The following is a 14,586-nucleotide window of genomic DNA, read 5'->3' as shown; positions in this document are numbered from 1 at the left end:
ATATAAACATTTGTAAACTCTTTTAACCTTTTAAATTCTATGAATTGATTGGTCAATTGAATTGAATTGAATGTAAACATTTAGAAAGACTCTTCTCTTTCAAAACTACTACCAACTTATTATTATTAAAGTTCTGGAAAGTCAAATTTCTATTGTTTTAATTAAAATAACGCACAACTACTAATTATTATTCTATTGAAATGATAAAGGTCTTTACCATATACAAGATGGACCCTACATCCTTTTGAATATTCTTTCTCAATCTTTTTGCTCCCCCTCACGAATTAGGTGCAGTTGCACCGAATTCAGAGCAATCATTGAGCGACAAAATATTTGGCTTCCCTCCGTCAAACCAGGCCAGGCCCCTTCTGTTTTGTATTTTACTCATCTTGTGGGGTCAGATGCAATGTTTAAATGTTTAAATTGAATGGTATGAGGTCATTTAGTTTTATCTGAGTAATTTTTTTATTATAAACAATTAAACTTTCATATCAGAAGCTTGTTCGTTTGTTTTTCTAGTTTTTAGTCTGGTCTGATCAAAGGTCCTACAATTCAGACGACTTGCAGTTCAGTGTCAGCTGCAGGCTTTGGAACACACGGCACTCTGATACCACAATTCAGCTTTTTATCATCTTGGTACTCATTCTATGTTCTAGCGTGGGTTTCTGCAGCAATTAAATTGGGGGTTTCTCTAAGTTTTGTCTGCAGAGCTGCTTCTGCTGGCGGTTATAGGTTCTCTGTATTGTACTTGATTCTTTAATAAAATATGATCGCTTTTACCCGAAAAAAACAAACAAATCTGGGGAATGATTTTTCGCCGGGCACGACTATGATGGACGTCATGGCATGGACAATATTTGCGAAGAAGTTGAGAAAATCCTGGAGCGCTACATGTCGGTGCCCATTGTCTCACTTATCTGGTTTGAGGCGGCCCTTTTTGTTTTATTTGCCTCGGGGGCAAGAAACCAGCAAGCATCTCACGTGGCTTCTTTCTCAGTTATTGGATTAATGTCATGGCAAACGGAGGTAACCACTGGGAAACTCCCATCTCCTCAATTCCCACGAGATTGGAGCAGGCGTGTTAGCCTACATGGCAAAACAGAGGCGGCAAAATTTCTTAATAAAAATGTTGACAGAGACGGGGAAAGTAATCTATTGAGGTTTAAGGGAGACGGAGATGGCTGAGCAACAACAAAAGCATATGCAATTGCAAGTGAGTTGTGATCTGGAGAAAAGAGTAGAGGAGTTAGAACGCAGCCATGCGGAGTTGCAAGAGGATGTCGAAACGCTTGCGCGGATTCATCAGCAGATTCTCAACAATCCCAATCCCTTCTTGAAAATATTGCAATTGATGGGCCATGCTGTGTTCTTGTTCGCGCCCTCCTCTCGGGAGATTACCTTTTGGTGCGTTCTCTATTTCCATTCTGTTCTTCTTCATCTACAAGCAAAACCAAGCCAGAGTTTTATCATATGCTTCAATTATGCTCATACAAAGAAACGTAATGCTGTTTCTGATTTATATTACTCATGAGAAACAAGATTCTGTTCTAATTTGTATCGTGTTGTGAATATTCTGGGTTAAGAGTCTTCAGGTGTAAGTTGGTAATTTGTAGTGCAGATATTCATACTCTCTCTCTCTCTCTCTCTCTCTCTCTCACGCACCTTTTCTGATGCAATTCCCAAGCTTAGAGTGAACTCGCATGAATTAACAATACATCCTGTAATAGAACTCATTTCTTGTAGCATGCATTAGGAACGGGACACATGTTTACAATCATAACCTTTAAGATTCATTTCTGAAATCTCGATCATGGCAGTTAAGGAAAATTTAATAGTCGTATTTTAAATCTGAACAGTCATAGAAAATGATTATTGTAAGCCGTTTAGAACACTAGCCATCGTCTTTACATTTATATTTGATATTAGTGGCATTGATTCTTTGCGTTTCCAGGACGGGGTCAAAAGGGGCGCAAACAGAGATTTCGAGGACAGCAAAAAAAATGGAGTGGGAGCATATATTTTACACGAAACGTACAAATTTGAAAAACAATTGCAGCACCGAGAACAAAATACCAAACTGAAATTTCATGTCTTTTAAGTTATAACAATCAAACAATACCAATTGTTAAATTGTAAATGTTATCATTTGGATATATTAGAGTTTCGTAGCTAAAAATCGGAATCCATTACAAATGAGCTTAAATTTCAATATACCAACTAGTATCTACAATGGACAATTCCCCATGTTGAGATGGAATTAATGAGACAACAAAAGTTGTTGCAGTCCCATTAACAATCCTCGAATCATTTACTTCAGGCTTTATATGTGCTCCTAAAAATTCTCGAGTAACAGTGTAGATAGCCAGGCCTACGTGGATTGGGGAAAACAACGACAAGGGTGTCCATAGCAATGAGTATCGTAGGTGAGGAGGAAAACGTACAATATACTGGTCTTGTTAGAGATATCGCAGATATGTAAAGGATTACATGTAAGGCATATATGATAGTTCCCGAGATATTGCAGCAACTGTGTTTTATGATCCCACTTCGTCAGATACACGCTACACAATGGTAGTTGAAGATCAACAACTATTGTAATTAGTATATTTAGATTGTTAAAACTAATTAACAGTTAACGGATACCTGACTACACACTGTTGAGATCGGAAAATCAACTGAACTGTTGACCAGAACAGGACCACTGTTTGTCTGCTGTGAATGTTATAATGGACATTCTAGATGCTTTGGCAACCCTTGGGGCCCCCACTTAGGGAATGTTTCCATAAGACCTCCTATAGTTTGTCACGCTCTATTAATATATTTTGCTAAAAACTGATCCTACAACAAACTTTTGCTTCAACAACAACTACATAATTCAAGACTTGTTTGGTTCTATCTTCTAAGAGGATTCATCAGGGACTATTTTTTGTTGAAAACAATACCAAGCATCAGGTGAGCATGCTAACTTTTCAGATAGTTTTCTGGAATAGATTTTTTCATAGTGAGGTCCTTAATTCAAATAACGCTCTCTTAATGTTCAGTCTTAAACATGTAGCAGGAGAATTTAAAACTTTCACCACGAAATATCACAATTTTTTGAGTATCAATTATTCCATGGTGATTGTCAATGACTCATTTCAGCCCAAGAGATCCATTTCTACTGTCAAAATTGATTGAAGTTCTTAAAAGCCCTCTCCACCAATGTCTAGTAGAACAACCTCAAAATCCATTTTTTTTCTGAGAGCAAATCCTTAAAATTCAAGACTTTTGTCATGAAGATGGCCAACTACTTATGTTTTTAAAACTTTTTATTCAACAATGTCCTTTTCTAGCACATTTACCATCCAACCAAATAAAATATCCAAACAGTCTATGCAAGTGATTACCATGACACTTTCTAAAGATCCTAGATGAAGCATAATATAAACTATGTGAGGACAACATCTTCTGGCATACCTGAGACTTCCAGCTATTGAGAGCAGATTTCTCTGCCATTTGGTCACCTTATTGATCTTTTCAAAAACTCATTACCACACTGCCTTGAAAGAAAGGTTTAAAGAGGGATCCCTGAACGCTAACTATTTTATTAGGTACGTTCCAGCTTCAAACCTTTTTCACCACACGATTGGGTGGAAGTTTAACCAGCCTAAAGCAGAAGGGATAATGGATAGCAATTTTGAACCACATGTTTCGTAGCATATTTAAGTCTCTCGTTTAACCATCAAAATCATTTTCATCCAAGACTTGAAACTCGGAAGTATCACAAATAACAAATTGCATTTCCAACAAAAAACCTTTTTTGGGATGAAAAATGTCTTCTTGTTTAACCATCAAAATCATTTTTATCCAAGACATGGAACTAGGAAGTATCACACATAACAAATTGCATTTCCAACAAATCACCTTTGTTGGGAAGAAAAATGTATTTGATAGGGGGTTCGAGTGAAGATTCCTTTAGCCAAAAATGTAGTTCTTTTGTTGCATACAAGTATAAGAATAGTATTGTGTCTTAATTTTTACTGTTGTTTTGCACAGAGTGCTTCCAAACCTGAACCAAAATATATCTTTCTATTTCAGGTAGTTATTAACTGTTATTGCTAGTAAAGTTTTCATCTTCATCTTCCTTTTTAGTCCTGTTATATAAATTTCTTTAAATAAATCAAAAGCAGGTTCCCCTTATAACAAGAGCATGACTAGTCTTACACACTGCTGTTCAAAACTGTACTTTTGAAGCACTTAATAGAGAATAATGTCCATACCTTTGGTTAGTAGATTACCCATATTACATAAGTGCCTTGAAAGGGTTACCATAAAAGTCTCTGATCTTTTTTTTATCCTCCAAGCCATGTCAGTTTTAGTTCTAGGATAAAGGCCTTAATGCCTCCTTGTTGTTGGACATGTTAATACCAACCAATTGATAAGTTAATGCAAATTTCCTATGACATAAGTGCCTTTAAGGGTTTACCATAAAAGTCTGTGGTCTTTTTTTATCCTCCAAGCCATGTCAGTTTTAGTTCTAGGTTGAAGGCCTTAATGCCTCCTTGTTGTTGGACATGTTAATACCAACTAATTGATAAGTTAATGCAAATTTCCTATGACCACAATGAGTTTCTATAAAAATCATTCCTGTTGTAGGTTCGCCACCTCTCAATCCTTTACTGTATATTTTAAAAGGTCCTTTTTTTGGGGATCACGGTCTTCTTATTAGAGTTTGGTAATGCATTTTTTGTTTGTTGGATAATCATTGTTTGAGTTCACATTGAATGCACTTTGTTGGTACACATGATGTGATGTTTTTCGTTTATTGGATAATATTACTTCATAGTCTACCAGCATTCAGTATATTCAAATATTTAGTTGCAAGCTCCGTAAATTTGAGACTCGTTATATTTTATAGTAATTTTATAACCACCTCAGAGGTTTCCTTGAAATGAGATGTATAACATGCTGTTTCATTCTACTTTTTTGATCATTCCAAATCCTTCAAATTTGAGCTACATACAGCGTGTCAAAAAATTGCCTGTGTTAAGGGATGACATAAGTAAAATAGGAAATGATGAAGTAGCGAAGACCCTTGGTTAATACAATTTATCACAACTCAAGATTATGTTTACTTTTGCATGAGACTAACATTTACAGTTAGAAGCTTTTTTCGTAATTGCAAACTCTGAAATATGAATAACAAGCATCTTTGTTTTGCAACATCCTGATTTAGGAATGGGATTCGTTCTTTATTCTGATGTTTTGTTCAGCAATAATATTGAGCAATATTATTGAAGCACTGTTAGTGCCTGCCTTCTTTTACAATAGTAACCAATGGTCAGTTGAGTCCATTCGGTGCATTACAACTTAGACATAAGTTGATACATAACATTTTTTTGGTTACTGATTTATAGTATGTTCAAGGCAATCTGAATTGCAAGAGTTAGAGTAATGGCGAACTTCTGAATTGACCATTTGAGATAATCTGGTTTTCTTCCTTCTGCTTACTTGTATAGGCATTCACTTCTTGATCCTTCATGATTTGTAGCGACAATCTGATTTGATGTTTCAGGAATCAATCAGCAGAAGCTCTATATGGATGGAAAGACTATGAAATTCTTGGGAAGGATTTCATTGAGTTACTTGTTGATGAGAAGGAGTATAATGTTGCTAAAGAAATCCATAGAAGGTTATGTATGGGTTTGTCATGGGCAGGACTATTTCCTTTAAAGAAGAAATCAGGTGGGAAATTTATGGCAATGGTAACTGACACACCAATATATGAGAAGGGTGTCGTTGTAGGTGTAATTACTGTGTCAAGTGATGCTTTATCCTTTAGAAATGCCAATAACATTACCATTTCTGGCTACAACCCATGTGGCAGGCAGAACCTTGGCTGCAGCCCTGCAATGCTTCCTGGGTTTAACAAGCCAAAGGTTGAAAAGCAACAGCCTTTGCGTAAAGCATCAACTATATCAAAGATGGTATGTATGAAGTATTGTCACTGCCATTTGTGAACAAATTGTTCTTAAATGTGCATTTCATTTTGGGGAAATGCATCTTTACTTACTTAAGGGAACAAATAATTACCAGAGATTAATAATTAAGATACAAGGTCAATCTCTCTTCTTGAAAGCTTAAAAAGCTAAACATATGCATCTATCCTTCAGGGGATGACTACTCTACTTCACTGTGGAAACATTTTAAACTCAACTTTTTGCTTAAAATTCCTTGATTCCCCTAGGGGGAGCCCGGGGGATCGCTCTTCATGACAGGTTGCTTTAGTTGAATTTCCACAGAAATGTAACAGAAGTCAACTGAATTGTATGTTGAGCAGTTTCAAAGTAGGCGAATTTGACATTAGCTGATAAGTTGAGATAATGTATTAGCTTTCTGTACATGCTTTGCATTCTTGTTGCAATTTTCCTTTGAGATTATCATGTCATTTTCTGTGTTTCTATTGTACAGGCAAAAAAAATGTTATCATGCTTGAATATAGAGGAGGAAAATGCTGATCTTCATGCAGCTTATAAGTACAATGAAGGACTGGGACAAGATTGTGCTCAGGTGGAAATGTTCACAAAAATGGTAATTACCCAACTCTACTGAGTTGCAAGTGTTATGCCTTAATGCTTTAGTTGGTACCAAGCTAGCCAAATTAACCAGAATAGTGCAAAGAAAGCCTTACATGTGCTAGTTTTAACCAGAGAGAGAACATTTTTGCAGTGTGTGAGAATAAGCAATTCTTAATCAGGAGTCATTTTTCATAATATGGTGTGGTATCCCATGAATATTTCCAGGTATTGGACGACCCTTCAAGCCCGCTTTCTCTTCAGAACAAGAGTGATTCAGAAACTGCAAGTGCAAGTCATCTTGGAAGAGAACATGGACCTGTGCATGCAACACAGTTGGCAGATATTGTATTTATTCAAACCATATGATGTACTTAATCTTCTAGGTTGATAAACACATTGTTTCAAGTAATGCACTTACAAATGTCTTAAATATTATTTGAACATTCTACTTTAAAAATAGTGCATTGGTGTAATTCTGGTGTAGGCAGCAAAACCCTTGTCCAATTTGTCCAATGAAGAAGCTGGCAGTATTACCATAGCCAGAAGTGGAAATGTTGTTGCCTTAACTTACAAATGTCTTAAATATTATTTGAACATTCTACTTTAAAAATAGTGCATTGGTGTAATTCTGGTGTAGGCAGCAAAACCCTTGTCCAATTTGTCCAATGAAGAAGCTGGCAGTATTACCATAGCCAGAAGTGGAAATGTTGTTGCCTTAAATCAAGGAATTACTAATGTGAGAATACCAAAAACCAAATTCTTCAATATTTTTCTCCCTTAGGAGCCTTTTTTTGTGTTCAGCAACTGTTTAACTAAAAATTTGGTTCATTCGAGTATAATCTGGTTCTTCTTGTAATTTAATTTGAATCCCCTATTCAACTTTCTAAGCTGTTATTATTCATCTTTGGCGAGGAAGACAATAAACTGAGAATGAAAAACAAGATCTAAGAAAAATAGACCAAAGATCTTTGCAAGCCAGTCCATCTCCAAAGCCTGCATATTTTCTGAACATAAATAGTTGCATTCATATAAGCTTAGAGAAATCTCACTGAGAAACATGGCTTGTGCATAACAGTCTATTTTATTCCAAGTGTAGGCATCAGAGGTGCTGTCAAGGCTATTGCCAGGTGAGAGTAGCGATAAAAATGACCCAAGCACTTATGACGCAAAAAGAGTACAAGAGAGTGCTTGCTTAAGTTCATCAAGATTGGTATGCACCTGAAAACTAATTGCATTGCTAACTTTCTTCAAATGTTAAAATTTTAATGGATTCAAAATTCAGAGACATCAGCAAAATATCACATGTTTCTAACTTTCTGGTTTAATATGGCTTAATATTTTAACAGGCATCAAAGATATATTCAGGACTAAACCAGGAGAAACTACTCCATTGTCAGCATGGTGATGATACAGCAGAGAAAAATGAATTTTACAGTTCAAAGTTAGAAGAGAATGAACCACTCCCTGTCTTGAGAATTGGATCCATCCATCCTAGAAGTAGTCCAAAGACTACTTCCACACATATTGCAACCATATTGGATCCAACAACCAGAAAAGAAAATGAACTTGAAGAAAAAGGATTGGAGAAAAGGTCCAAGCTTAAGGTCATATCTAAGGATTGCAACCAAGGTGAATTTTATAGGAAAAGATCAGGACTGAATAATAATATAGGAGGAAAAGCAGAATTCTCATCTGATAAAAGCCATTGGCTGGGACATGGTGGTGATGGGAAACAAATCCAAAGAGACAAATGCTTGTTACAAGGCTCTGGGAATGAGAGGAAGCAAGGACAGCCTACAGAAATTATGTTGAAGGAGAATATCACCAAAAATGATAGCAGCAGGCATTCACATGCAAGACGGGAAGCTGACCCGAGATCTGAAGCTGATTGTGAAATATTATGGAAAGACCTTGTTTTGAGAGAACAAATTGGAAAAGGTAATGTATGCTGATTTTTCTCCCGTGTGATTCAGTTTTCAATCAATGTTGCATATGTGCAGGAACATGTGTATTCATATTTAAATAAAATTGTCCATCGAAAAAGTAGAGATAGGCCCTTTCTCAATGCCTAAACGTGAAATGTAGAAAACAATATCAGGAAAGCAGTAAAATCATATGAGAATGATCTTAGATTAATTATTATTTTGCTGCAAATATACGTGTATATGCCCATGGACTACTGCCCATCTGTTGCTGATAATTGTCATTTCAAATTCTTGATCAATATGGTTCACAAAGAGTATATGACTTCATTTAACTGTATAATAATATTTGTATCATTTCAATAGTATTGTAACAGTATTTTGTCCATTTTACACGCTTAAGGGAGGGGATGGTATATGGGCAGCACTGTGTATGCATAATCTCCCTCCCTCTCTCTCTCTCTCTCTATAAATATACATTTATATATGGAAATAATTTTACGGTCCTTTATGTGTGTGTGTGTGTGTGGAAATGTAATGTCCCCGTTTTTGCAGATTTGTGTAGTTGATGGAGTTAGCTCATCATAGCGACCTTTGTGAGTTGACAGGGTGTTTTGGGGGTCCTAGCTGTAGATTTACTATTTTTAGTAGGTCTATTTTTTGCAGAGCAGTGGGTGGCTTCGGCAGTTGGTCGTCACCTGCAATAAATTAAGTTAATAATTGCATAAGCTCTTATTTATTCATTAATTATTAAGTTGCATTATTATAATAATGTTTATATTATTATAATAATGACATTAAGTGATATTTCTAACAAGTGTGTTGAAAAGTTTCTAGTGTTGAGTTCTTTTGGGAAACTTCCACAATTTCTGAAGTGGAGTTTTTTAAGAAACTTTGGCCCAATGAAAGATTATAAATGAGAGCTCATTTCATGGGAAAAAGCACGCTTGATTATGTATTTTCTTTTTTGCCTTTGTGGCTTTTTCCTAAGTCCAGAATTGTGTGCCCTTGCTGAAGTGTAAGGGTTTCTAAGTTTTCGAAGATTGTTTGAAGTCACTGCTGATGTTTAGTGGTTTCACTGGTTAAATCTCCTAACTGTGATTACCTGTGACTGGGAGATTGGCATTATAATTCTGAGAATTTTGAGTTGGTGTCTTGCAAATAATGTTGAGTTATATAATTTGCATTTATCTTCCTCTATAATTGCTGTGCCTAGAAGAGATTGGATATTGGAGTTTCGAAATTGAGATGTTGGCTGAATTGTGGAGAAATTCGAAGGAGTTCTTCCTTCATACTGTGTGGCTGTAATTTAGAATCGAATTGGTTGTGGGAATGTCATTTGGATTCCATAGGAAGTGTTTGGTACCTTAATTGCATGTGCCAGTCAATACAAGATTGGGCGGATATATCCTAAATTCCTGCGATATCATTTTCTGCAAATCGCAAGGTTACTACTGGGTAGAGCTTGAAGGGCCGCAGCTTGAATTGAGGTAACTGTGGCATTGGAGTGGAGTCATTTTGATAGCAAATCGATTAGTCTGGATAGACGATTGCATTAGTAATTGGGGAGCCTACAGATTCCATCAGCGGCTAGCCTTTCATGGCAATCTCAACATTAATATAAGGACGACAACCATAGGAAGCGTGGATGGGCTTGTTCTGAAACCAATTTGCAAATTAAAAACAAGTCTCCGCAATTCATCAATTGTTGGGACACGTCTATGCTTGGTTCAACATTTATCAGATGAGTGGCACATTCTTGTTAGTTGTGCGATCATTTCGAGTTGGAAGGGCAGTGAATCTCTTCTAGTCATGACTCATGATTCTTGGAGTCCCATGTTTTAATGTTAAATATATCAGCAGCATCCAAATTCACAATCAGGTTCATTGCTGTTGGAAAATTGAGTTAATTTGTTGTCTTCCCTTAGTGAGTAAATTCTATAAAATTCTGGAAGTGTGTTATTTTATTAAAAATCAGAAAATCATCAAACATACAAAATATCAGTTTGTGCATTAATATAACGATTTGGGTCAGGCTGGGGTTTTTACAGGAAATAATAATTTTGCAACAGACCATGTATGATCTTTAACTTTTAAGGATCGTATTAGACCTCTAGGGTTAGAAATAGACCATGGCCATCACCAAACATATAATGGATAGGCGTCGTTGAATGTTGATCACATTCCATTGGGGATTGGGTTTTGATCATGATTCCAGTTAACTTTCCATATTTATTCAATTTCCATAGGTGCACAAGTAGAATTATTTATATTGTGATTATTTCTCCATGGGGTGAAGCTGTATTGATGGATTCTATTATACAGTGCAAGAAAAACATCTCTTCTCACATGACACATTCTAGATCCTCTACTGCAAAGGCAGAAATATTAGCTGTCGCTACTTTTATTTTCCCCAGAGTGGCATATATGCAGGAGCTCTGCTATGCTTTCTTTTATTTATTTCCATTACTTTCTATCTTTATTAGTCTCTAATGGTTGAGTTCTAAGTAACTTCTAACAATTGTTATGGGAGCTGATTAGCACAAGGGCTCTCAAGAATGTGCACAAGTTTGTTATTGAAATTTTTCAGGAGGTAAGGCCGAAACTGTAATAACCATTGCATATTGGAAATTTGCCAAGTTTCGATTTTCTAATAGTTTTTTTTCTGAATTTTTTGATTTTCAACTTTTTTGAAGTTTTCGCAATATTCTGATTTTTTGGGTTAAAGCTCTTGTGTGCTAAATGAAATGAAGTACAAAAGAAACGCAAGTACTTCAATTAAAGGAAATGATTAATAGTTCTATATTTTATTTGCACCCAAACAAGTGTACATACACATAATAGTGAAGTACACTCTGATCTTTATAATTGGCAGCTAATAGCTGAAATGAATAACCTTGTTTTTTTTCACGAGAACACTTGTAATGTTCCCGTCGTAAAATAAATAATTAATTCATTGTTTATGGGCCAATTGATTTAGTATATCTTGGACCCATTTTTATTTAATTGTTTCCGTAGGTGTGGCCGTCGGCTATCTTTGTAAACCTCAGGAGTTCCTCCGAAGAGTATTTAAGCACGGCATGTAGGTAGTGTGAGTATGTGTGATTTAGATTATTTTCTTTGTACTGTGAATTCTTGTTGGAGTTTAGGCCCCGTTGGTTGGGGAAGATGAATTTCTCTCATAACCAGGTTTTCAAAAACCTGGTTATGCGTTTTAGGAAGATAGTTGGACCGTTTGGTTGACACGGAAGATGAATATACAAATCCATATTCTGCATTTGGTTGCCAATTTAGAAATTGGAATTGGAACGGAATATGACTGGGAATATCTTTTTCTTGCGTTCGGTTATTCATTTTCGAATTGGAATTGGAATTTGATGTAAATTTTTTTAATCTTATTTTATTAGTGAAACACAAGAATTATAATGATTAAAGTATTAATATTTATGATTTAATTTATTTATAATTAGACTACATTATTATTTTTAATTCTTGAATATTCATAGTTTTATTTTGTTAGTCAAGAATAAATAAAATGATTATTATTTTTTATTTTAATTCTATTTATTAGCAAAGAAAAGTAAAAAATAATCATACTTGCAATCATTTGTACAAAGTTATTTTTTGTCCCATAGTTGGAAATTGTGATCATATATATTATATATTTTTGAAAAATTATATAAGACAAATTTATGGTCGAATTGAATTTATTGTCAAGTTCATTCGAACTCGAACCTTGTGACTTAGCCGCTAAATATGTGTGTGTTTGTGTCCTCCCTCTCAAGCTAGCCCACTCTTCTCTCCCCCCTCTATGTATATATCTCTCGAAGACATCTTTCTATAGATGCAAGAACACACAAGCTCCTCTCTCTCTCTCTCTCTCTCTCTCTCTCTCTCTCTCTCTCTCTCTCGCTCTCTCCCTCCCTCCCTCCCTATCTCGCACTCTCTGCCCCTCTATGTATCTCTCCCTTTCAATAAATTTATTAAGTTAGTTAATTATTCAACAAAATATGCAACTAAAATTTTACGTGAAATATTATATAGGAAAAAATATACCATTTTACATTCACACACATTAAACATCTGATGATAACTTTAACAAGAAAAATGATGCTTTGTCAATAATTGTTCTTAAAAAATGTAGAATTTTGGCTACATAGATTTTACATGCAATTTTAAAAAAAAGATCATGAAAATCATTAATCATATAAATCATATTTTACCATCATGAAATTCTGATAATGAATTTCACATAATTACTACAATATGAAAACTTGCTAACTAGATCACATATCCATGAACAATATGAAAACTTGCTAACTTGATAGAAGATAGAAAAACAATATCCATGAATTGATGAGAAAGAACAATATCCATGATCTGAATGGTGGTGTGAAAACACACCATTAAATACGAAAACATTGGGAAATCCACGATGTATGCCCTTATGCCTCACATTCGATGACAACCCTCTCATGCTGCTCAATCTTCCCATTACTGTATGTATTGTTAGATGGTCAATCCTGCATATATGAACTAAACATGCTTGAAAAATTAAAACCTGATTATTTTTTAATGGAATACACCAAGGAGTGGCATTAGAAATATTGACCATTTACAAACACAGTAAACAATCATCAGATAGATCATTTTTTATCAGCATGTGTGGTCTTGCAATATCAGCAAATCAGGAGCAATAAAAAAATACAAAAGAAAGACACTTTATCAATACCGTTGACAATCTTGTCAAGAAGCACGTATATAGGAAACCAAATTGTGGAAAAAAAACAAGAAATTAGAAAAATATCCAAGCAAATTAGGAATATACATATAACATGGGACAGAATCATGAACTATACAATCGTCTACTAGAAATCCTCAATACTTTTGATAATCTTGTCAGCGAGAACATACATAGGAAATCAAATAGGGACAAAAAAACAAGAAATAAAAACATATGCAAGCAAATTAGGACTATAGATATAACATAGGACAGAATCATGAACTATACAATCATCTAGCAAATCACATTTCTATATGCTCTCAAGTTCTACAATTGAGCATTCATCATTTGCCACTCCTCGTGTATTCCATGTATGTATGGTTCAAATATAACTCTAATTAACAATGCAATGAACAACTATACCAAACGTTTACAAGATCATAAACTATGTGTTGTGAAAGATCAATGCAATACCATTAAACAAAGCCAACTAACCATCTGGAATTACTTCACATGCCAATCGTGTGAATGCCAATGAAATGAACAACTAAACTATGTATTGACCAATGCCAATCATGTCAATGAAATGGATGACTAAACTATGCATAGATCAAGTATGTATACATACGTACATACATGTGTGTACATACATACGTACATACATGTGTACATACATATGCACGTACATACATACATATGCACGTACATACATACATGCTTAGCAAAATAGTAAAAATGTGCTCAGTAATGAGTTCCAATATAGTGTTGTGAGAGATCAATGCAATACCATTAAACAAAGCCAACTAACCATCTGGAATTACTTCATATGCCAATCGTGTGAATGCCAATGAAATGAACAACTAAATTGCGTATTGACCAATACCAATCATGCCAATGAAATAGATGACTAAACTATGCATAGATCAAGTATGTATACATATGTACATACACATGTGTACATACATACGCACATACATACATACATACACACATACATACATACATGCTTAGCAAAATAGTAAAAATGTGCTCAGTAATGAGTTCCAGTATAGTGTTGTGAGAGATCAATGCAATCCATAAATCAAGTATGTATACATACGTACATACATGTGTGTACATACACATACGTACGTACGTACATACATGTGTGTACATACATACAGTTTGTTTCAAATCTATTTAGCAAAATAGTCAATATGTGCTCACTAATGAATTCCAGTATAGTGTTGTGATAGATCAATACCAGTGAAATGGACAACTAAACTTTGTAACAGTTTCTTGCCAGTAATGAGTTCTAGTACACTGCTGTGAGAGATGAATGCAATACCATATAAATAGAGCCAAGTCATAAACTATGTATGGATCAACTATGTATAGATCAATG

The 14,586-nt window shown here is 35.0% G+C and overlaps 1 protein-coding gene across 2 annotated transcripts in view; it reads left to right on the top strand.

Annotated features, from left to right (window-relative positions):
• Positions 1-501: 501 nt before the first annotated feature.
• LOC149574783 (uncharacterized) overlaps positions 502-14,586 on the top strand; it is a 171,891-nt gene continuing 157,806 nt past the window's right edge. Inside the window, exons 1-6 of one of the 2 annotated variants that reach the window (XR_016360094.1) lie at positions 502-1,404; positions 5,555-5,966; positions 6,451-6,570; positions 6,783-6,902; positions 7,654-7,767; positions 7,904-8,495. Coding sequence is in view for 1 of the 2 variants with exons in the window: in XM_089814612.1 (XP_089670738.1) it covers positions 1,178-1,404; positions 5,555-5,966; positions 6,451-6,570; positions 6,783-6,902; positions 7,654-7,767; positions 7,904-8,495 (1,585 nt within the window). In the remaining variant the exon portion in view is untranslated. The remainder of the gene's footprint in view (positions 1,405-5,554; positions 5,967-6,450; positions 6,571-6,782; positions 6,903-7,653; positions 7,768-7,903; positions 8,496-14,586) is intronic. The other variant, XM_089814612.1, reaches the window with a different exon arrangement.

Source organism: Cupressus sempervirens, chromosome 2, assembly GCF_028749045.1.
Source record: "Cupressus sempervirens isolate cs-2001-9-10 chromosome 2, ASM2874904v1, whole genome shotgun sequence".
NCBI lineage: Eukaryota > Viridiplantae > Streptophyta > Pinopsida > Cupressales > Cupressaceae > Cupressus > Cupressus sempervirens.
This window is presented reverse-complemented; position numbering and strand designations above follow the sequence as displayed.